The 23,112-nt window shown below is 37.9% G+C and overlaps 2 protein-coding genes across 6 annotated transcripts in view; one reads left to right on the top strand and one right to left on the bottom strand.

The window, feature by feature from the left end:
- Window positions 1-520: 520 nt before the first annotated feature.
- ZPBP2 (zona pellucida binding protein 2) lies at window positions 521-8,386 on the bottom strand. 2 transcript variants are annotated; one of them, XM_029210839.1, is made up of 8 exons: window positions 8,152-8,380; window positions 7,955-8,020; window positions 6,594-6,719; window positions 5,774-5,935; window positions 4,891-5,109; window positions 4,243-4,325; window positions 2,854-3,034; window positions 521-1,823 (listed from the first exon to the last, which is right to left on the bottom strand). In XM_029210839.1, exons 1-8 carry the CDS (start codon window positions 8,198-8,200, stop codon window positions 1,729-1,731), a joined length of 981 nt encoding a protein of 326 aa, XP_029066672.1. In that variant the 5' UTR covers window positions 8,201-8,380; the 3' UTR covers window positions 521-1,728. The 2 variants fall into 2 exon arrangements, with proteins under 2 accessions (XP_029066672.1, XP_029066671.1); XM_029210838.1 differs by lacking the exons at window positions 4,243-4,325; window positions 4,891-5,109 and having other exon boundaries at window positions 8,152-8,386.
- Window positions 8,387-8,534: 148 nt separating this feature from the next.
- IKZF3 (IKAROS family zinc finger 3) overlaps window positions 8,535-23,112 on the top strand; it is a 90,886-nt gene continuing 76,308 nt past the window's right edge. The window contains exon 1 of one of the 4 annotated variants that reach the window (XM_029210834.1): window positions 8,535-8,635. Coding sequence is in view for 2 of the 4 variants with exons in the window: in XM_029210832.1 (XP_029066665.1) it covers window positions 12,303-12,309 (7 nt within the window). In the remaining 2 variants the exon portion in view is untranslated. Of the gene's footprint in view, window positions 8,636-8,935; window positions 9,082-12,091; window positions 12,310-23,112 lie in introns of those variants that run through there. The other 3 variants (XM_029210835.1, XM_029210832.1, XM_029210833.1) reach the window with 3 other exon arrangements.

Here is a 23,112-nt window from a genome sequence, read left to right as displayed (position 1 = left end):
TTTCTAGAATACAACAGGAGCAAACCTAGATGACCTTGGGCTTGGTAATGAGTTTTTAGGTATGACACCAAAAGCATGATCCATGGGAAAAAAATTGGTAAATTGAATTTTACTAAAATTAAAAACTTCTGCTTAGTGAAAGACACTGTGAGAAGAATAAAGAGACAAGCCACAAAATGGGAGAAAATATTTGCAAAACACATATCCGATAAAGAACTTGTATCTAAAATATACAAAGAACTCTTAGAACTCAACAATAAGAATGACTAATCAAATAAAAAAAATGGAGAAAGATCTGAACAGTAGATATACACATGACAAATAACATATGAAAAGATGCTCAGACCAGATGTCATTAGGGGATTTAAAACTAAAATGACAATGAAATATCACTATATACCTGTTAGAACGGCCAAAATCAAAAACACTGAAAATACCAAAAGCTGGTGAGGATGAGGAACAACAAGAAACACATCCATTGCTGGTGGAAATATAAAATGGGAGACCAAGTGGGGACACGGTTTGGCAATTTCTTACAAAACTAAACATAATTTTACTATACAATCCAGCAGACATGCTCCTTCGTATTTACGCAATTGATTTGAAAACTTAGGCCCATACAAAAACCTGTACACAAATATTTATAGCAACTTTATTCATAATCACCAAAAACTGGAAGCAACCAAGATGTCCTTGACACACCCATATGATGGAATATTATTCAGCAATAAAAAATGATCTATTAAGTCACAAAAAGACATGGAGGAACCTTAAATGAATATTGGTAAGTGAAAGAAGCCAGTCTGGAAAGTCTACATACTGTACAATTCCAAGTTTATGACACTTTGGAAAAGGCAAAACTATAGAGGCAATAAAAAGATTACTGGTTGTCAATGGCTCTGGGGTAAGGGAGAGAGATGAATAGGTGAAGCATAGGGCATTTTAAGGGTGGTGAAACTATTCTGTATGAAACTTTAAGGGTGGACACATGTCATTATGCAGTTGTCAAAACCCATAGAGCTGCAGAACACAAAGAATGAACCTTAATATAAACTATGAACTATAGTTGATAATAATGTATCAACATTGGTTCATTAATTGTAACAAATGCATCACACTAATGCAAGATGTTAATAATAGGGGAAACTGGGGAGGGATGAGGGTGTGGGCTGGAGTGGGTATATGGAATTCTGTATAATATCTGCTCAATTATTCTGTAAACCTAAAACTATACTAATAAATTCTATTATTCTAAAAACAAACTGAAAGCAAAGACACCAAAAGAAATAACTTTTTTGGTTCTAATTATAAAGGTAATATATATGCCTTTATATAAGAGTGATATCAAACAAAATAATACATGGAAAGTACAACGTTTTTATTATATTATACTTTGCTACTTTTCTTTACCTTAATATAGTCTTAGGTACACGGAAACAGATTGTTTGTAAACAACAAAACATATTTCAATAAAACTCATCCACTCATACTTACACTTTCCTTTGCACACTGGAGATATTAAATGCCTTCTTAGAAATGCCATGTCAACTATCTTTTTAGGATTTCTAAAAGGTATGTTTTCCAATGTTTTGGTCTTACTGATCTTACTTACTGGAACTATCTATGACACTCTGGGATGTGAACAAATCATCTTATGTTCGCCACCTCCACAAGCAAGTAACAATGCTTTCACCTCTAGTCTTCACGTTGCAGTTTTTGTTTGAAGTTTTATGGGCAAGATGTAGCTCCGTAGATTTGGATAGAAACACAGGTCTGACATGTAACATCAACATCAGGACTAAAAGTCCCAGGACCACAAACCACTGCAGAGGAAAACACAATGGAGTAGATTATGATAATTTCAGTTAGAGGCATCTTATACCAATAATACAAATTGCCATTAATGTCACACCATTGACATTCTATATCTATGTTATACTATGAGTAATGTTCAGCCAGTTAAGGTGTGGAAGATTATTATGAGGTTTTTTCCTTGGCTGCACTGAGCGTGTTGCAGGATCTTAGTTCCCTAACCAGGGATTGAACCCGGGATTTCACGGAAGTGAAATCGCAGAGTCCTAACCACAGGACCACCAGGGAACTCCCCATTTATAAGTTTTAAACATTGTTATCTGATCATCTTAAAGACAGAAAAGAGTTAGAATCTTATCTTTTTCCTTTAGCATCAGCATTTTACAGTGTCTTCTGCATTGCTTCATTTATGAGTTCCTATTTCTTGTTTTCTAGTTCCTATTTACAATTTCTAGGCAGGACCATTTTGTTTTCTTTCATAGTATAGTAGCTTAAGTCAGAAGGGCTTCCTTGGTGGCGCAGTGGTTAAGAATCCACCTGCCAATACAGGGGACACGGGTTCGAGCACTGGTCTGGGAAGATCCCACATGCTGCGGAGCAACTAAGTCCGTGCGCCACAACTACTGAGCCCGCGAGCCACAACTACTGAGCCCGTGCACCACAACTACTGAAGCCCACACCTAGAGCCCGTGCTCCACAACAAGAGAAGCCACTGCAATGAGAAGTCCACGCACCTCAACAAAGAGTAGCCCCCACGCACCACAACTAGAGAAAGCCTGCACGCAGCAACGAAGACCCAACGCAGCCAAAAAAAAAAAAAAAAAAACTACAGAAATATTTTGTAATACAAAAGATTACATTAGCAGAATTCATATACATGAAGATAAGTATATTTAGAAATTTGGGCTTTGAATTTTTACTTCCCTTTAACTAAACATATTTTTTTGGTAAAGAGAACCACTATAAATATTCAACTGAATTATGCTAAGTGAATTCTGACTATATAACCTAAATAATTAGATATTTATATTTTATAATTACCACAACAGGTAGCGCAATTGCTGTGGAGACCTTCATTTTTTCCAAAGCCTGGACGACAGCTATCTATTCGTACTATCTGAAAACTGTGGTCCACAAAATGCATAGCTGGTAGAGTTTTATTAAAATCATGGTTGAAAATATATGCTTGGCTCCGGAAAAATTCTTCTATTCGATTTCTTGCCTAAGATTTAAAAACACCAGAGAGAAGTACAATTACTAAACTATGAACCAAATTTCTCCTCCTGTATCAGAGGCAATGAAACGTAATACAAACATGCCATTGCTTTACACAACAGATGAATTCCCGAAAAGTTGCATGTTAATACTAAAATTAGTTTAGCCTTGACCTTATCGATTATTGTCAATTTTTATGCACAACAGTTAAGAAAAACTAAATTGAGGTTAAAAAGCACTTGTTTTGAATTATTTGCATCATGTCTATTCCATATGTAGATAACCGGGAGTTCATTATTTCTAATTCCAAAAAGCCAAGCAAGGGGCTTCCCTGGTGGCGCAGTGCTTAAGAATCCGCCTGCCAATGCAGGGGACACGGGTTCGAGCCCTGGTCTGGGAAGATCCCACATGCTGCGGAGCAACTAAGCCCGTGTGCCACGTCTACTGAGCCTGTGCTCTAGAGCCCGCGTGCCCCAACTACTGAAGCCCACGCACCTAGAGCCTGTGCTCCGCAGCAAGAGAAGCCACCGCAATGATAAGCCCGCACACTGCAACAAAGAGTAGCCCCCGCTCATCGCAACTAAAGAAAGACCACGCGCAGCAATTAGGACCCAACACAACCAAAAATAAATAAATAAATAAAATTAAAAAAAAAAAAAGCCAAGCAAAATGGAAACCAAAACTTTTCTCTAATCAGCATTACAGACTAATGGTGTAAATTTTGTTTTATTTTTTGAGCATGGGGCTTAAATAATAACTAATAATAACCCATAAACCATGCACAATATTAAGGGTATGCGCTCAGGGATAGAGGGGGAGAGTGAAAGGATTTTTTAGACTATGTCCTTAGCCTCTAAGGAGGCAGAGGAGAGAGCAACTGTTTTGATCAGTACAGATACAATTTTGGAAGAACCACTGTTTTAACCTAGGTTGACATGATTGTAAGGTGGTTCTTCAAGCTGCTGCTTAGTTACATTTGGAGAACAAAGACCAGTGATCCATCCTTCTGTCATAGGAAAAATACACAATATTAACCTGGGGAGCTATATAACATTCCAGATGTACTCTTCCACAACAAAACATTTTTAAATAGCCAAGACTGCAACAATCTCAGTTTATAAAACTGAAACCAAAAATCAATAATACTTCATATTTCAGTTTTTAAATAGCTTTGTATACTATTCAAATACTTTCCCCTTACACTGAAATTCTCACCTGGAGGATATTATGGTTAGTGTTATCTTGACAGTCAACAGACTCATTGCATTTACCTTTCCACCCTGGTGCAAAAGGATTAACTGGAGGGGGAAAAATAACATTTTCACAGAAAGATTCCAAAAAGTTCCAAACATTCCAATAAAGCTCCAAATGCTGAATTCAGTATGCATGTGTGCATGTGTTTAATCTATGTAATTCTAGTGATAAAGTAAAGGTGCACAATTTGAATGATTTATACATTATGATTTCACTCCATCTGGGGGCTAATGGAGGTAACTACAAGGCTTTAAAATGAATAGTAATAATTCTGGGTTGGTTTGGTTTGGTTTCTCCCTTTTGTTAAGTTCTCAAAAATACAATTTAAAATTCTATAAGAAGTTATAAGTTAAATATTAGCTGCATAATTAAAGCCCATATTTGTAAAATGATATTAAGTTCTAAAAGACAGGCAACAATATATTATAGTTGAAGGCAAATAATGTGTTAATTTTTAAAACCACAACCAGGTTAAGACCAACAACATACTTTAGTGCTTAACAAACATTTAAGGCCTACTATTTATAAGCTTTCTATAATAATATGGCAATTAATTTTGTAATTAAGATTAAACACATAAAATTAAAGAAATATTAAAACTTTTTTTACCTTGAAAGGCTATAAATAGCTCAGGAATGAGGCCATGTTTTGGGACTTTAACAAAATGGCATTTATATGATGGTTCTATGATATGGCATGACAAATCAGAGATTAAATTATCCAAGATTTTCTTCAGCAGTCTAAAAAGCAGATCATTATACTTTCCTACACAAGATTTTGTGGTAAAACGTACAGCCATCTGATATGAATAGTCAGGTTCCCGGTAGGCTTTAAAAAAGATGAGAATAAAACAATTGTGCCTAGCATTAATTTCCAAATAACATGTAATAGTTAATCCCATCAATCTTGCAAACCAGCACAGAAACTTAATTTATCTAATAAAATGGGTTTTTGGGGGGTATTTTATTTTTTCTAATAAAATGTTTTAACAGTTTGTCCTCACAAAAGGATATAAAACGAATAACTTTAATGACAAAGGTTATTTTCATCTGATATATTACCCACTCAGTACAAGAGATTGTATGGTTTCTGTGGGCTGGCTATATATGTAAGTTAAAAGGATCAAGAAAACAATAAGATTTTGATGGTGAGGGTCTTAATTTACAGAAGTGTTGCTGTCAGCACAGTCCAATGAAAAGGATCATTAATTTGCTTTTATGGAATTAAACATAAGTTTTTAAATTACCTGGCAAAGTTGTGATAATGTAGATTGTGCCTGCATACCTACAGTGGGAAGTGGGAGGCTGAAAAAGGATTATTTAGGACACACTATTTTGATGTCAGTTTAAGAGTTTGCCTAGTCAAATACACCCAAAATACTCTATAAGTCATAATGATTATATATAAGACTCATTTTCACTAAATGAAGAAACCATATACTTAATTCTGATCCATATTAAATGTTTAAGTTAAAATGTGCCTATATTCTTACCAAAGATCATAAAGTCATATCTCTGCTTTACTACCTTTTCTTCTTGGGTTTCTGCTTTGACAGTCTTATAAGAAAGAGTGCATGTGTAAAGTCCAGACAAAGGCTCCAGAAAGTCTTTCACCATCAGCTTTCCTGTTTTGGTTATATTTATTTTATTATTTCCTAAACAGAAAGAGTAAATTGCTTGGTATTTAACATGTAACAATTCAAACATTATTTAGTAAACTTGGGGTTACAAATAAATACAAAAATTTAAAAATTAATGGACTATTTTAACTTCAAGAATTCAGCAAAATCGTAACTCTGTCATATTACTCAATGGAAAACCACATGAGATAAGTACACTTTTGAAATATATTTTGGTTTTCTTTAATTCATTTTTGGCATCTAATTTCAATTGATTTATGCCAGTAATTCTGTAAGTGAGATCACACTGCCTTATAGTTCTATGCACTTTCTTCACATAAGACAGAAATTAACAATGCTCATATTATAAGATACCCTCCTAACATCGTGAAAAATTACATTATTAGTTACCTCATCTCCTATCACAGGTGCTGCAAGGATAAATTTTAGGTTTTATAAGAACTTCTGAACTAATACAGCTTTGGGAAGTAAGGTACAAAAATTACTGCTTCAGTTTTTGCCTAAGGAGAAAATAAGGCACAGACCAAGATATAATATGATTGTCTAAATATGGAGTAAGTGAATCTGTAGTTAAAATTAAATTTCAATTTGTTCATTCCAATAAATGACAGCGCTTTTCTTAAAAAATGTTTGCATCATTAAGAAAAGAAGATATTAAAATCGAATAACTTACCTGTTAATGGCTTTTCATTAGGCCCAACCCATAAGTAGGTGGGGTCCACTGTTTCTTTTTCAGTGCGTTTCAAATCCATACAGACAAGGATTGGGCTATTGTGATGTAATTTTACATATAATTTCACTGTGACAAAAATAAAACAATATATAACTACATTATATAGCAAAATTAAATTAAGAAACACACTTCCTACCATTTTTTCCCAAAGTTACTTTGATTAGTTCTTTTTGGATTTCACTATTTTAAAAATCAGCATATCATTATAACATTTGGAATGCTAAAGTCCGTTCTGCTTCTCATAGATCTTAAAACTCTAGACTGCTACAGAGTCAATATTTTGTTTTCTGTTTTATTATAGTGTTGTTTATAAAAATGTACATAATACATTTTATTTTTTTTAATATTTATTTATCAATTTATTTTGGCTGTGCCACGTCTTAGTTGCTAAAATGTGCATAATACATCTTGATGTACGGATTCAGAACTAACTAGAATAAAAAAAATTTGAAGGGTTAGTGGAATCAAATTAAAGATCAGAAAAGGATCTTTTGGTTGCAAAACTATTTTAAAGATGATCATTGTCATCCGCAAGGCAAACATGATATTTAACTATAAATTTCCTCTGTTAGGAACAATAATTAAATGGGACAGACAAGGAAGATTTTCTGCAATACCTATTCTGTTTCGGATTTGATGGAAGCAGCAACAATGTGCTTGGAACAAATACAGTCCCACAAGATATTAATTTTAAAGCCTACTGAATGCCAGGCTCTGAACATATAAAGAAGACAGCGTCCTACAATTTGGTGGTGGCAGGGAAGGGGAGGGCCGCCAAACACGGAGAGATTCCAAAGCAGACCAATGCTATGAACCGGCCCAAAGTTATCTAAAATGAGCCTTGTGACTAATTTTCCTTGGCGAGTGTGAGAAAGTTTCATCACAGTGACAAATGACATTTGAGCTGAGCCGTAAAGGATATGTAGGAGTTCTAGTTAACAAGGGAAGGGATAAGGGCATTCCAAACAGAGGGACTTCCAGCCCCGGAAATCACTCCTCTGAGGGGGCCTCGCATGTTGCAAAGCAGCGGGGACACCTGGAAGTGAGGTGGCATCAGAGAAAGAGATCTGAATGGAATCTTAGCTCCTACCGAGCTATGCAGCTTTAGGTAAGGTGATTCAACTGAGGCGTAGTGGCGTCGCTGTAAGGATGAAACGATGCAACAACCTTTGGGAAGTGCAGAGCACACAGTATACGTTCAATAAATGTTTGTTCCATTTCCCTCCTCGGGAAGAACCTTAGCAGAGCCACGGAACCCCGGCTCTTCGGGCAGACTCTGCGAGTGAAGAGGTCCTTATTACCTGGGTGTCCCGGCTTGCCATAAATGAAGCCTTTCTCAGTGCGCTCGGAATTACGCTGCCATCCACCTGCGGAGGAAAGAAACCACTGACTTTTTACGTAGAAGAGAAGCCAGGGCTCAGAGTGGGGCGGGGCGGGGCGGAGGAGGCAGGACGGAGAAGATGGGAGAGGCCAGGGGACCTGGCGGGAGGATCCCCACCTCCTGTGAGGTACCAGAGCACCGCGGAGAGCAGGACCCACGCTCGCATCACGGCTCAGGGGCTAGCGTCGTGGGAGGGTTAGGCGTCGAGGAGCGGGCTCCTTCCTACCTCAGCCCCAGCGCAACGCCTCCCCATCTCTCCTCCACCGAGAGGAGCAAACCGACGGGGGTCGACTCCCCTAACTGTCCGACGCTACAGCGGGAGCGGACGCGCAGAAGAACGCTCGCGTGAACCGGGGCCTCGCGCGCGTGGGCCGAGCTGGGCGCCTGGGCGGGGCTGGGGGCGGGGCGCGGGCAGAGGGCAGGGCCTTGGGCAGGTGCGCGGGAAGCGAGCGCCCCGCCCCCTCGCGCCCACGCGGCTGCCGTCGTGCGGATGGTTCTGATGCTTCGCGCCTGTAGTCTGGCGCCGTTCCCCCGCGCTGTCGGTGGCTCGGTTTTCTCTGAGCAATCCCTGAGAGAAGAAAAGAGTAGAAGAAGAAAGAACGTAAGGCTTCGCGTTTCGGTCACTTCCTTAGTCTAGGGGCTGAAGAGATCGACGAGAGGAACATGGTGGTCCCAGTGGGATAGGGCGGGTAGGAATGCGATTACATGAGGACCTGAGGAGGGAGAAGCTTGTGAAAATTTACACTTCACAGGAAGCAGAGAGCCCCACGTGGTAATTTCCTATGCCTTTCTTCTCATGAACTGTCTGAAACTGTGTGCACAGTCTTTTTCAAACTCTTAACACCCAATTTTTACCCAACTGTGTTCTACCCACAAAATGAAGAACCGCTAGTGCACCAATAAGGCGTCTCCAGGCCTTCACACTCTAGAGGAACGTTTAATCTTCATCTTCAACTTCGAGTATCACACGGTGTTGAGAGACCCCACTTGCAAATGTGTCCAGGGTTGTGAAGTAAGACTGTTTTAAAGAAAGGGCCCAATTGAAAGGTGAGATCCCCAAATGCTTTTCCTGAGGGGAGGGATGCTAAGTCAAGATGAGCGAGCTCCGAAGGGGACCATGCCTGCGTCTTTGATGGTTCCTTCTTGGCTACTAATTTGATGGCCTGGAATGCCCTGTGTGTTGTCTGTTTCTTAGCAGCGGGACACCCTCAGTTGTGGTTTTGAGTAGGCTGGTGGGTAGAGAGCCCAAGGTTCAGACAGGGTGCAGAATGATTATTTGGGGTGAGATCAAGAGTTTTCAGTTTTATTTCCTTTGAGCCGAGTCAGTACTTGGGCTATCTCAGATGGTCTGGGAGCAACCTTTGTCAGTGATTTCAGTTTTAGTCACTGTTAATTTTACCTACATAGCATAAGCCATGAAATGTGATTTGGTGAGTCAGATCCACCCATGTCAGTTACCATGTCTAGATTCATGGTTTAGTCTCAACTGTACCCTTCTTAAAGTGATGATAATGAAGACAAATTTAGGCATCATCTCTGATTCCCTGGAAGTTTATCATTTCAGTTTTAGTCAAAGTACATTATAAATCCACAGTGTTTTATTACCTTCCCAGTTATAAGTAATTGATCCTTGTAAGCGCTGTGTGATCAACTTTGAATACTATGAGAAGACACCTAACCAAGTGAGTAGTAATTTGTTCAAAGTATCCATCCACTCTTTTAGAATAGTTTTAGATTTAAGGAAAACTGTGAAGATAGTACAAAGAGTTCTCACGTACACCCACCTATTTCCTTGCTATTAACATCTTACATTAGTTATTGTACATTTCTCACAGTTAATGAACCAATACTGATACCTTACTAAATAAAGTCCATACTTGATTCAGATTTCCTTAGTTTTTACCTAATGGCCTTTTTCTGCTCCAGGATCCCAGTCAGGATCCCACATTACATTTAGTCATCAAGTCTCCTTAGGTTCCTCTTGGCTGTGACAGTCCCTCAGACATTTCTTAGTTTTGATGACCTTGACAGTTAATTACAGTTTTTATGACATTGACCTGACCTTAACTGGTCAGACACTTTGCAGAATGCCTGTCTATTGGACTTTTTCTGCTTTTCTTTTTTCATTATTAGACTGGGGCTACAGGTTTATGGGTGGAAAACTACAGAGGTGAAGTGCCATACTCACCACACTGTATCAAGGTACAAAACTATCGGCATGCCTTATATCATTGTGGATGTTACCTTGATCACCTGGCTGAGGTAGTGTTTGTCTGGTTTCTGTAATATAGAGTTACTCTCCGCCCTCTCCCTTTTCATACTGTGCTCTTTGGAAGGATGTCACTGTGTGAATCCCACTTTTTTTAATCTTTTTTTTTTGGCCACGCCACGTGACTTGCAGGATCTCATTTCCCCGACCAGGGATTGAATCCGGGCCACAGCAGTGAAAGCCCAGAATCCTAACCACTAGGCCACCAGGGAACTCCCAGACGTGAATCCCACACTTGAGGAGTGGGGATTTATGCTCCACCTCCTTGAGGGCAAAATAGCTGCATAAATTATTTTACCTGTTTACTTTTTATCTATCCCGTTAAGTGTCATTCTCTTGAGTCTGAAATACTCAATACTGAACTAATTATTTACCAAGTAGTAACATATTCCATTGCTAAGCATAAAGAACATTGTAATGGAAACTAAACGTTTTCTAAAACTCTTTAATAACCAAATAACTATTCATCCTTACACCATCCCTGTGAAAATTTACAGTTCCTCTTCTGCTACTTTTGATGTGCTATTTTTGCTTTTAGAAACTAACAAACAACAAATTTCCCCTTTCAATACTAAAATTAGACCTAGTGTTTAGAGTATTTCTCTGAAATTGATATTATCCTGTAGAACTCCAACCCATACGAGCTATAGAGATGCTATCGTGGTGCCATGATCTTAAAACAAAGCCAATACAAGTTATTAACTCATTTAAAAATTATATACCTATATCTATATCTATATATATCTCCTATACCAAGGCATATTTAAAATAAACTAAAATTCATAAAATTACAACATGCGTTCTTTAACTGGTAAGTGTGGGTTTATTCTGATATGGCCTGCTGACGCACAAACTCCCAACCTTAAGTCTCAAATATATTTATATATATCAACAACGTAAGTTTCTAACAAGGGTGAAAGTGGTCTTTCTGAGGATCATTTACATGTTGTCCAGTTCAGCACACTGGGTAACTTTGAGGACTCACCTGAACAATGTCCCTTCGACCTCAGTGTGAAGAAAAATTCTGTTTTTGAAAAATTATGTGGTCACTTCCCCTTTCCTCTCCCTATAGTCAAGTGCGTGCTTGACCTCTATAAAGTGGGAAGGATGTTGGGAAAAGATGTTGACTCTGTGTACTAACATCTTTGAGTTAATTTTACTCTTATTGTGTCTCCCCAACCCCAACCCCTTAGCACTGATACATTATATACGTAGTTTTGTAAGCTGTTTCAGATCCTATTTGGAGGAAGGCAAGGTAGCAGAAAATAAACACACATAAATAGAGTGTGTAGTATTTTGTGAGTGGTGGCAAATAAACCAAGCAGTTCCCAGAAGGGAAAACAAAGTGAGAGAATTGCTTCCAAAAATGAAAACGTTGAGCTGATCAAAGTGCCAAAATACTCTGGAACTGTCTCAGAAGTTTCTGAAAACTTGGACCAAGAACTTTTATTATGTGAAATGAAAAACTGAAGAAGTAAAACATAATACATCGAATGAAGTGAATTCTCATCGATGGCACTCATGGCTATCATCCCTGAATCTAGACCCAAAGTTCCAGATTTTGCTCAATTTAAGACAAACCTCTTTTATACTTGAAAGGAATCAATCCAGATCCTCCCTTCCGCCATGTGATATTACTCTCCCATCCATTATCCTTCCAAAATAGACATTCTGAGACAATTTACAGTCGCACCGTTTCCATCCTATCGGGGTTCTTGGCTTTGACATTCAAAAGGAGGCTGGAGGCGCGGTAGGTACCTCCGGCGCTCCGCGGTGAGCGTCCTTTAAAGCCGCCGCCAGCCAGCGCCGCTGTAACCCCGCGCACCGGCCGGTCGCCGGCTCCTGTCCCTTTCAATCTGCGCCGAAGCGGCGGCCGGATCCCGGGGACTCCCCGCGCTGGGAATCTCCCGCCAGCTGCGCGCTGCGTCCCGGCGACTGCAGGAGCACGTGGAGAGGCCGGGTAGCCAGACCGGCAGCTCCAGCCCAGCCCCGCGGCGAGATGGAAGGTGAGCCTCCAGCCCGCTTCTTTTCTAAAGGGTCTTTAAAATGCTCTACCGGTGCACGCAGCAGAGAGAGTTCCTTCTGAATCTCGGTTTTGCTTCTATTTATTTCTTTTGTCAAAAGTAAATATGAGGCATTTCGGAGGGCAAAGCGTGTCGGTTCTCATACATCTCTCATTTGCTCCCCTTCCCCCACCCCCCAGCTTTGGACAGTGATAAAATTCTCCACAATTTTATTTCTTAGGGGTTGTCAGGGGTCGACTCTAAGTCTGCAGAGGAAGAGTACTTATGGGGTGTCCCTGAAATGGCAGCAAACCTGAGTTGGAATAACTAATCCTTTTGCATGATTTTTTCGTCCATGGTTTCACTGTCTATTGGAACTAGGCTAACCTGAGTAACTTCTTTAGAATGAAAGGTGACTTTTTTCTTCTAAGGGTAAAGGCTGTCATATGGGAAGGTAAATTTTACAGTGTTGGCGCTTGTGGTTCCCTTGGAACTCGATCTTCTAATGATAACTTCTTTACTCAAAGCAAAAATCAGGCTCACATTGTTTCATTTGAATTAATTTTGAAAGTCATAAAACTATCCTCGCTTCTTAAAAATTATTCACTATGTACTTCCTTGGGATAATTAAAATTTCACACTACTATTGTAAACTTTCCAGTGGTCTGTCTTTTCAACAAGTGTTTCTAAAACCTTGAAAATGGCAGACGCATCTCAAGTTGGGGGGAGGTGGTGACAGAAAATCAGAATTTGTGAGAAATGTATTCATTCTATTATTAAATGAGATACTGACACGTGATTAAAATGTTAACTTGATAAATATTACGAATAGCATGGACATTTTCTTCATAATAATCGAAGGCTCTCTTATTGCCAATGAACCTTCATCTTTGGCAGCTTTAGGTCTAGGGTATATGAAGTTATTAAAACTTGACTGAATGCTTTAGGACATGAGATAAATTTTGTTTCGCAGTATAATTGAGTGCAATACTGTGGTCTTAAATCCTCAATTTGCACGTGGGTATGTTTATAATTTTTTAAAACTGACTTGGCCCTTATGTACATTTTTTTTCCCTCTAAGTAGAATGCCAAATGATAAGTCAATGAACAGTATGTATGTAGAAAATTTTAAATGACCATTATTGAATAATACTTCGTGTTTTCTCTTATGCAAAACTCTCTCTGTTTTAAGTTTTTAAAAATTATCAAGGTTTAAAAATAACTCTGAAAAATTTGCACTTTGACTATTTGAAAAATGGTTTATGATGTGTAATTTTTAACCTGTAAAGATTTCATTGGCCAAGAACAGGAAAAAAATTAGGTTGCTGTACAGTATGAAAAAATAATTTAAAAAATTCTCATGCTTTAATTATTACAAATGAATTGCTGAATTTGTTTTTGTGAAGTTATAGATCAATACTTTAACACTATTTTTTCCTAGTCTTAATCATTTCACTTCTCAAGAATAACATACAGAATACTGTAAGACAGTGGAAACTGGAATGTTTCTCTGTAAATGTTAAGACTTCCGAATTCATTTATTTAATGTGAAATAAAGAAATTATTAACTAAATAGCATAATTTAAGATATTAAAGCCCTAACAAAGGCTTTTAGATAAGTCTGAATAAGAAGGGAGTGAAAACTTGTATAGAATTTGATTTGAAATGAACAGACTATAAATGGAAACATGTAGAATATAGAATTGGATCAGTGATAAGCTGTGAGTTTAGATGAGGAGATTATATTAATAGGTCCATACAGATAGATGTTATATGGTATGCTTAATGCAAAAACTTCAACACAAATCAAAAAATAAAATTAACAAAAAGGTTAGTGATGTGAATTTGGCTATTCTAATCAGGTCCTTGAGGACCAGAGTATTTGATGTAGCAAAATATCTGGTCCATTATAGCCACCCAAGATGGGCTAATCTGGCTCATGTATTTGATACTTAAATAAAGTACTTTCATGTTATCTTGATATTTTGGTCTTAATCTAGAATTTGACCTATAGTGTATACCTCTCATTTCTTGGCAATATAAGCAAGTAGAGCACTTTATGGAATACTTTTATTTTCTGCCTAATTTGGGGGCCAAATTAATATGCTATAGTTTATTGTGAAATGTGAGGCTATATAGTCAGTCATTCCTTCAGCATATAAAATCCTTTTTAAAAATTCATTCATTTTTTCATTCATTACCAGACATTTATTGAGAGTTTTATGTGTGACGATGTCAGATGAAATAAGCTTTTGAAATAGAAAGCTTGTCATGTAAAAATGAAAAGACAATGCATATAATAAATCAAAAACTATAATTTTTTTCTTTTCTCACAATTTGTGATCCTAAATATTTTCTATCCAGAGATTCTTTATGTTACTAAATTTTGTTATTTGTGCTGTAATAATACCCCTTCTGTCTGATATGGTTGAGAAATGGGTGGTTCACAAATAATGAATTTTACAGGTATTGGCATATTTCTCATTTAATATGTGACCTTTTATTTCAACAATATTGGATAGAAGTCTTTCTAAGAGTATTTATTACACAGCCCCCTGCTTTGTAAACAAGGTCCACAAGAGAAAACTTTATCTTGGTGACCCAGGCTCACTATTTTGACCATCAGGTAATGTATTGTTCTATAGTGTTTTCTCACGGGGTTTTGAACTGTGTAGAGCTGAATGCCCCTACACTAAATATTCCCAGGTTACTGTGTAATTTTTGTTTCCATCTTGATGTCAGCTTCTCACCACATGACTTTCGTGGTAGCCATTTTTCATTTCTGGGTTTCTTTCTATGCTCTGGATGGTTGGGATTTACAGAGATATAGCCTCCAGATGGTAGAGTTTACTAGCCCTGTATTATGAACATGTGAACGTTGAAATGGTAAAATTCAAAGGAACAAAAGCCCCAGAAAGGCCATGGGGTCCACGTAGAACATAATTTTAGAAAATTCCCATTTGTGCTTCCTATAATCCAATATGCTATTTCACACTTCCATGTCTTTGCTAAAAATTTCACCCCATTCTTTACCTAGTTATGCCTACTCATCTCTCGAGACTCTTCTGAAGCATTATCACTGTGAAGGACCTCCTTCTCATGACTTTCCCTGGTGGTCATTTTTTTGAAAAGTGGTCACCACTTCTTCTGGTGGTCATTCTACTCAGTCCTGTCACCTCCCTCCAGCTAGGCTAAGGACCTTTCCTTACTGTGCATACTTCTGCCAATTGTATTGAAATTATTTATTAATTTAAGTGTTTATTCCCCCACTGGTCTTTAAGCTTCTGAGGGCAGAAACTGTGTCTTATTTTTGTATGCTCAGTGCTAAGAACAGTTTCTGGTTCATAAAAGACCTTCAGAGTTTGTTGCATTCAGGTTTTAAAATGGTGCTGAAAAGTAATTTTCATGTTTATTGTGATGCCTTTTATTTAATTAATTTTTGTGAGTAAGGGATTGGTGCTAGCAATTCTTTGTTAGAACTCAGAAAAATTTTAAAGTACTTAAGTGGTATAACAAAAAGAGAAAACTTAGAAAAAAAATGTTATTGGTTTTTAGGCTAGAATATCACTTAATGCTAAATCTTATGTTTACATCAGCCGGTTTCAGGATCACATATTAGTCCATTAAAATATGGATCAAATATGAGGGGAAACTTTCTTTCTCAATCAATAAGATATATAGATGGTGCTATAAAATTAGCATACACTTTTCCAGTGATACCTTTTTTTTTTTTTTTTTAAATAAATAATTTATTTATTTTTGGCTGTGTTGGGACCCTGCTGCTGTGCGGGGCTTTCTCTAGTCACGGCAAGCGGGCGCTACCCTTCATTGCAGTGTGAGGGCTTCTCATTGTGGTGGCTTCTCTTGCTGCAGAGCATGGGCTCTAGGCACACGGACTTCAGCAGTTGTGGCACGTGGGCTCAGCAGTTGTGGCTTGTGGGCTCTAGAGCGCAGGCTCAGTATCTGTGGCGCAAGGGCTTAGTTGCTCTGCGGCATGTGGGCTCTTCCTGGACCAGGGCTCGAACCCGTGACTCCTGCATTGGCAGGCGGATTCCCAACCACTGCGCCACCAGGGAAGCCCCCTCCAGTGATACCTTTATTAATACATTGTTATAAGCTTGTCATCAGTGTATAAATGTATATATTTACACTTACTTAGGACTAAAAGATTATTGGTAGATCTTTTATCAGACACCCGATATTAATAGGCTGCTGACTCAAGCTGTAGTTCTAGACCATGTATGAGAAGAGCTGAGTGATTAACACAGAAACCGGCCTGTAGTAAGTGCCCAAGAAATGCTTCTTGGGTGTGCTAAATACTCATTAATTATTGTGAAAAGAGACTCTAAACATCACAAGGACATAGAGTATACTCTGCTATCAAGCCTTTTAAAAATACAGCTCTCTCATTAACTGGTACATTCATAGTAATTAGAAATCATAAGGATGACCCTAAGGCCTTTTGAATCACTTTTTAAAAAGGATGAAATGATGGAACAATAATCATATTTCTGTTATATGTGGATTATTTGAAAAGTGATCTATATATAACTATTAATTATTATTGCTGTATAATCTATCAAAATATTTTAATCCCCAGTGATCCTGAATGAGATCATTTTTTCAGCCTTAATTGAAATCTGCTTTTTGCATCCAAAATTAAAGTTCTTAGAGTCCAGAGTGGTGTAGGGTAAATCGAAATAATTTGGAGTTGATACCATTATTATATTGGATATGTGTCCCATCTAGGAAATATAAAAAACTAAGTGTTTAATAAGGGATATGAAACAGAATAAAAGCATTTTTGGAGCAGTACTTTTTACTCATTGTCAAAAATTCAAAATCAGCTTACCTGGCAGCATATCACAAATTGTATTTATTAACAAGTGTTCTTAGAGATGACATTTTTGGCACATCAGGTTATTTGTAGGTTTATAAAAGAAACTTTTGTAAAATAAGAGAAATGGAAAACACTTCAATAGCATCACTGATGAAATAGCACGTAACAGTATTTTCTACTCTTAACTCTTAATTATCTAAGGATTATTTATCTAGGTTTCTTGCTTATTTTGGTCATTAGTACACATGTAGCCCCATCTAGACTGTGAAGTTCCAAAGTGTAGGGATCTTTTTATCACCAGTGATAACTAGTACCCAGCCTGGTCCCTAGCACATAGTAGGACTGTAGTCATATTTATTGAATAAATTAATGAATGAGTTGCCTGTGTGTTTGGTCATTTGACTATTTATTTGTTCAGCTTTTATGGTAAAGATAGTGAAGAAAATAGTGACATGGAAACTAGTTAATTTTGCTGGTTAATTCGTCAGAGGTGCTGTTAAAGGTTTGATAGAAGAGTTTGGAATGTTGGATAAATCCCACAGGATGAACACTGTTATCTTTTTCTAATCCAGTATTGGCTCTACTCTGGGCAAAATGATGTAGTGAAGTCTAACTTTTGGGTTTGTTTAAAAATTTTGCTACATTCTTTGCAGTGTTACAGTGAAGCACTGCAATTCCTACAGTAAACTATTTCTTCACAACAGATGTGTTGCTTCTTAAAGTTGAGCATAACATATTTTACTTAACTTGAGTTCTGTATCACAGCACTATCAGTTTATTTGCAAAGTATTATCTATTTGAGAGACTATTGACATAACAGAGTATTTGGCACATCTGAACAATTTTACAAGGGCAAGTAAGCACAGGAAAAAATATACCAGTGCAGAGCCACAGTCTTGCTCATGTCACACTTATAAATTTTTAGTATTTTCAAAGCCTTGGTTAAAAAGTTTTATTTTTAGGTCAGAATATAAATTTTTATTATTTTTTAAAACTTTTTTATTTTTTTGCGGTACGCGGGCCTCTCACTGTTGTGGCCTCTCCTGTTGCAGAGCACAGGCTCAGCGGCCATGGCTCACGGGCCCAGCCGCTCCGCGGCATGTGGGATCTTCCCGGACCGGTGCACGAACCCGTGTCCCCTGCATCGGCAGGCGGACTCTCAACCACTGCGCCACCAGGGAAGCCCAGAATATAAATTTTTATATGGATAATCCTCAGTGCATTAATATTTGCACTGATACGTAATGCGTAAATGATACGCATGAAAGTCAAATGAAATTTAAATCAAGCCTCTGATGTACATTTGTGGTGCTATCTACACTGTATACAAGCATATAATCAACTATTAATAAGCATTATCAAATGGTTCTTTAATTACAGAAATAAAGGCAGATGATGGGAAAAATGATTAGTTGTTAAATATTAGAAAAATTAGTTTTTCAGACTGTAGCTATTATATTTTACATCAGCTATGATACAACTCCACGTCTATAAAAAATATTTATAGGTTGGTGAGCATGATCTTTTTTTCCTGTCCACAGAGTCTATTTTTTTCCTGTACATATTTGCTCATGTAAAATTATTTAGGTAAGAATATCACTAGAGAGACACAAGAGGGAAGAGATATGGGAACATATGTATATGTATAACTGATTCACTTTGTTATAAAGCAGAAACTAACACACCATTGTAAAGCAGTTATACCCCAATAAAGATGTTAAAAAAAAAAGAATATCGCTAGAGAGACCACTGCTAGGTCTACCTAGCTGTTGACCCTTTCCTTCCTTTGCCTCAGATCAGTACCTGGCAGCCTTTTAGGAAGCTGTTCCTCATTCTAGGTTGGAATCTCTCTCTTTTCTGAAACTTAATAATATTTTATGTCATCTAATGACTGCTAGAACCTAACTGCATTTTATGTACAAACATAAAGTATTCTTGCATGGTTTTAATACAATCTAAATTATTTAAGAATGCAACTACTATATAAATTAAGAGAAGATGATTCTTTCTTTAGTTCGGAGCCGAGACTTTTGCCATTATTGATGCTGCCTGTATCTTGCATTTTTTGTCTCTTGCATTCATGATGATTCTATAAACATATCTGACCACCTTCTTATTATGTCTTCTAGAATAATTGTTCTGGTACATTTACATATTAAAATAAAGATTATTTTATTATCATTTATTTCACCTTTATGTTACAGTTAGGGCTTTATTTTTAGAAAACTTGGATAGGTTATATTTAATTTACGATAGTAAAGAGGTATTATAAAGTATTTTTTCTAAAAGAGGGGGCACTTGGTCTTGGTAAGGCTGAGAACTACTCTAAGTTTATTATACTACGAGAGCCAGCCACAGCCTGAATAAGATAATGTGTACGAAAATCACCTTGTATCTACTAGACACAAAGTTAGGGTCTGTTTAATTCATAACTTATTTACAAGGATCTTTTAGACCCTTGCTAATCTGTAAGTATGGTCTATGGACCAGCAGCATTGGCAACATCTGGAACATGTTACAAATGCAGAATCTCAGGCCAGACTTGCTGAATCAGAATCTGCATTTTAACAAGATTCCTAGGGCATTCTTGTGCACACTGACATCTGATAAGCATTGCCCACAGTTTGAAAAGTATTAGTGAAACTTATTATCACTCTCATAGCACATGTTGGATTAGTAGTGCATCATCTTTATATATGTATTTAGAATATATTTTTTATTGTTTAAATGCTGGTTTTAAAAGATAGCTGAGCAATGAAGTTTTAGAACATTCAATTTTGACTTACCTTGTAATACAACATTTATAACACAATATAATTCAAAAGCCAGAAATCTTTATTCATTCATTCCTCATTCAAAAATATTTATTGAATGCCTGTTATGTGTCACGTATGCAAAATACTGGCAATACAATGGTGAACAAGACAGCAGTGCTTTTGCCCTCATGGAATTTACAGTCAGTTGAAGAAGATAGGTTCCCAAACAAATAAATCTCCAATGAAATAATTAAAATTATTTGAAGTGCTTTTAATGAAGGAAATTAAAAAGTGCTAAAATGGAGAATAATGGTTGGTGCAGGGTTGGTGAACCTCTCCTCTGAATAAAAGGTCTGGCTAGAGTTAGAAACTTGGTTATCCTCAGCCCATAGATGATATTTAGTGCCATGGGAATGATTAGGATCACCTAAAGAGAGAATGTATTGTGAGAAGGGGGCTCGGGCTTGAGCCCTGAGAAGCATCTTACTCAGGTGGCCAGATAGAGGAGGAGGGGCTAGCATGAGAGGAACAGCACAGCAAGACCGGTGAAAAACCAGCAGAGTGTGGTGTAACAGAAATTCAGGAGAGGAGAGTGTTTCATGAAGGAGTGGGTGGTTAGCTATGTTGAATGTTGCTGGAAAATCAAGTAAGGTGAGGACAAAAAGTGGGGGTTGGTTTTGGCAACATAAAACTTGCTAGTGACCTTAACAAAAGTGTTTTTTTTGTGTAGTTGTGGGGATGGAAACCTAATTGAAAGTGGGAATGGGAATAGAGGAAGTAGAAACATTGTTACAGACCATTTCCCCAGAACTTTAGCTAGAAAGTAAAGCGGAGAAATAAGTGGGGCTGTTGCTGGAGAGAAATATGGATGTGGATGGAGAGATTTTGTTTGTTTGTTTTTGTTTTCCAAAGATGAATGGCACAAACTATCTGTAGTCTAATTTAGTGAAAAAAAAAATCAAAGATCAAAATTGAAACATCTTTTTTAAAATAAATAAATACATTTATTTATTTATTTTTGTCTGTGTTGGGTCCTTGTTGCCTCGCGTGGGCTTTCTCTAGTTGCGGCGAGCGGGGGCTACTCTTCGTTGCGGTGCACGGGCTTCTCATTGCAGTGCCTTCTCTTGTTGCAGAGCATGGGCTCTAGGCGCACAGACTTCAGTAGTTGTGGCACGTGGGCTCAGTAGTTGTGGCTTGCGGGTTCTAGATCACAGTCTCAGTAGTTGTGGCGCATGGGCTTAGTTACTCCGCGGCATGTGGGATCTTTCCAGACCAGGGCTCGAACCCGTGTCTCCTGCATTGGAAGGCAAATTCTTAACCACTGCGCCACCAGGGAAGTCCTGAAACAGATCTTGAAATCTCAATTATCAGGAAAATTTGATTGAAGAATTATATATCACTGAAAATATCTTCATATTTATTTGGTACATAACATGTAAATAAATTTCCTGTCAGAATTTTTACATGGCACCCATTCAGTGGATGGTTGGTATAGATATAAGGTATAAAGACGCTATAGAAGACTCATGAGAAACCCTTGAAATTCAGACTTTTTTTTTTAAGTGGGAAGATACTGCTATAATTGCAATTCTAAGGTTTGGGATTTTTTTTTTTTTTGGCCGTGCTGTGTGGCTTGCAGGATCTTAGTTCCCCGATCAGGGATTGAACCCCGGGCCTCAGCAGTGAAAGCACCGAGTCCTAACCACTGGACTACCAAGGAACTCCCCTGGGATTTTATATATTTGAAAATGTTTGTGTTCAATAGATTTTTTTAAATTAAGGAGCAACATACGATGAAGTATACCTTTCTTACATATATAGGTTGATTAATTTTTACCTATATATATTTTTACCTATACTCCTTCTAGGTCAAGATATGAAACATTTTACACCAGAAACTAACACAGCATTGTAAATCAACTGTACTCCAATAAAATAAATTTTTAAAAAAGCTATGGAACATTTGCATCACCCCAGAAGATTCCCTTGTGCCCATTTATAAAACCTCCCTTGGGCTTCCCTGGTGGCACAGTGGTTGGGAGTCCGCCTGCCGATGCAGGAGACGCAGGTTCGTGCCCCGGTCCGGGAGGATCCCATGTGCCGGAGAGCGGCTGGGCCCGTGGGCCATGGCCGCTGGGCCTGCACATCCGGAGCCTGTGCTCCGCAGCGGGAAAGGCCACAGCAGTGAGAAGCCTGCGTACCACACACACACACACAAAACAAAAAAACCTCCGTTTACCCTAAGTAAAACACTATTCACACTTCTGTCGTCATAGATCAGTTTTCCTGTTCTTGAATTCCATATAAATCATACAGTAGGTACTTTTTTGGTGTCCGGCTTCTTTTGCTCAAGATACCTTTGAGATCCATCCATATTGTTACATTTATTAGTAGTTCATTCTCTTTTATTATTGAATAGTATGAATATACCACAATTTGTTTATACATAGTACTGTTGATGGCCATTCGATTGTTTCCAGTGTTTGTCTATATGATGAACATTCTTATACATGTCTTTTGGTGGACATATACATTCATTTCTCTTGGATGTGTATCTAGGACTAGCATTTCTGGGTCATAGGGTAGGTGTGTATTTAGCTTTGATACCTACTGCCAAACAGCTTCCAAAGTGGTTAGAGACAGTTTACCCTCACACTGGCACTGTCTGAGAGTTCCAGTTGTTCCACATCTTGTCAACACTTGCTATTGTCAGTCTTTTTAATTTTAGCCATTCTGGTGGTATTTCATTGTTTTAATTTGTATTTTCCTGGTGAATAATGATGTTGAGTACCTCTTCGTATGTTTATTGGCTATTTAGATATTCTCTTTCCTGAAGTGCTGCAAGTCTTCTGTACATTTTTTTAAAAGTTGGATTGTTCGTATTTTTCATACTGATTTTGTAGGCATTTTAAAAAAATTTTAGAAACGTAAACTTTATCAGATGTGTATTGCAGATATTTTCTCTTATTTATTTTCTCAATCTATTTGATAAATAGAATACTTGATTTTTTTTTTTTTTTTTTGCGGTACACGGGTCTCTCACTGCTGTGGCCTCTCCCGTTGCAGAGCACAGGCTCCGGACACGCAGCCTCAGTGGCCATGGCTCACGGGCCCAGCCACTCCGCGCACGTGGGATCTTCCCAGACTGGGGCACGAACCCGTGTCCCCTGCATCGGCAGGCGGACTCTCAACCACTGCGTCACCAGGGAA

Source organism: Monodon monoceros, unplaced genomic scaffold, assembly GCF_005190385.1.
Source record: "Monodon monoceros isolate NGI ecotype Baffin Bay Population unplaced genomic scaffold, NGI_Narwhal_1 Super_Scaffold_9, whole genome shotgun sequence".
NCBI lineage: Eukaryota > Metazoa > Chordata > Mammalia > Artiodactyla > Monodontidae > Monodon > Monodon monoceros.
The sequence above is the reverse complement of the archived record's forward strand: the minus strand, read 5'-3'. Positions and strand labels throughout refer to the sequence as shown.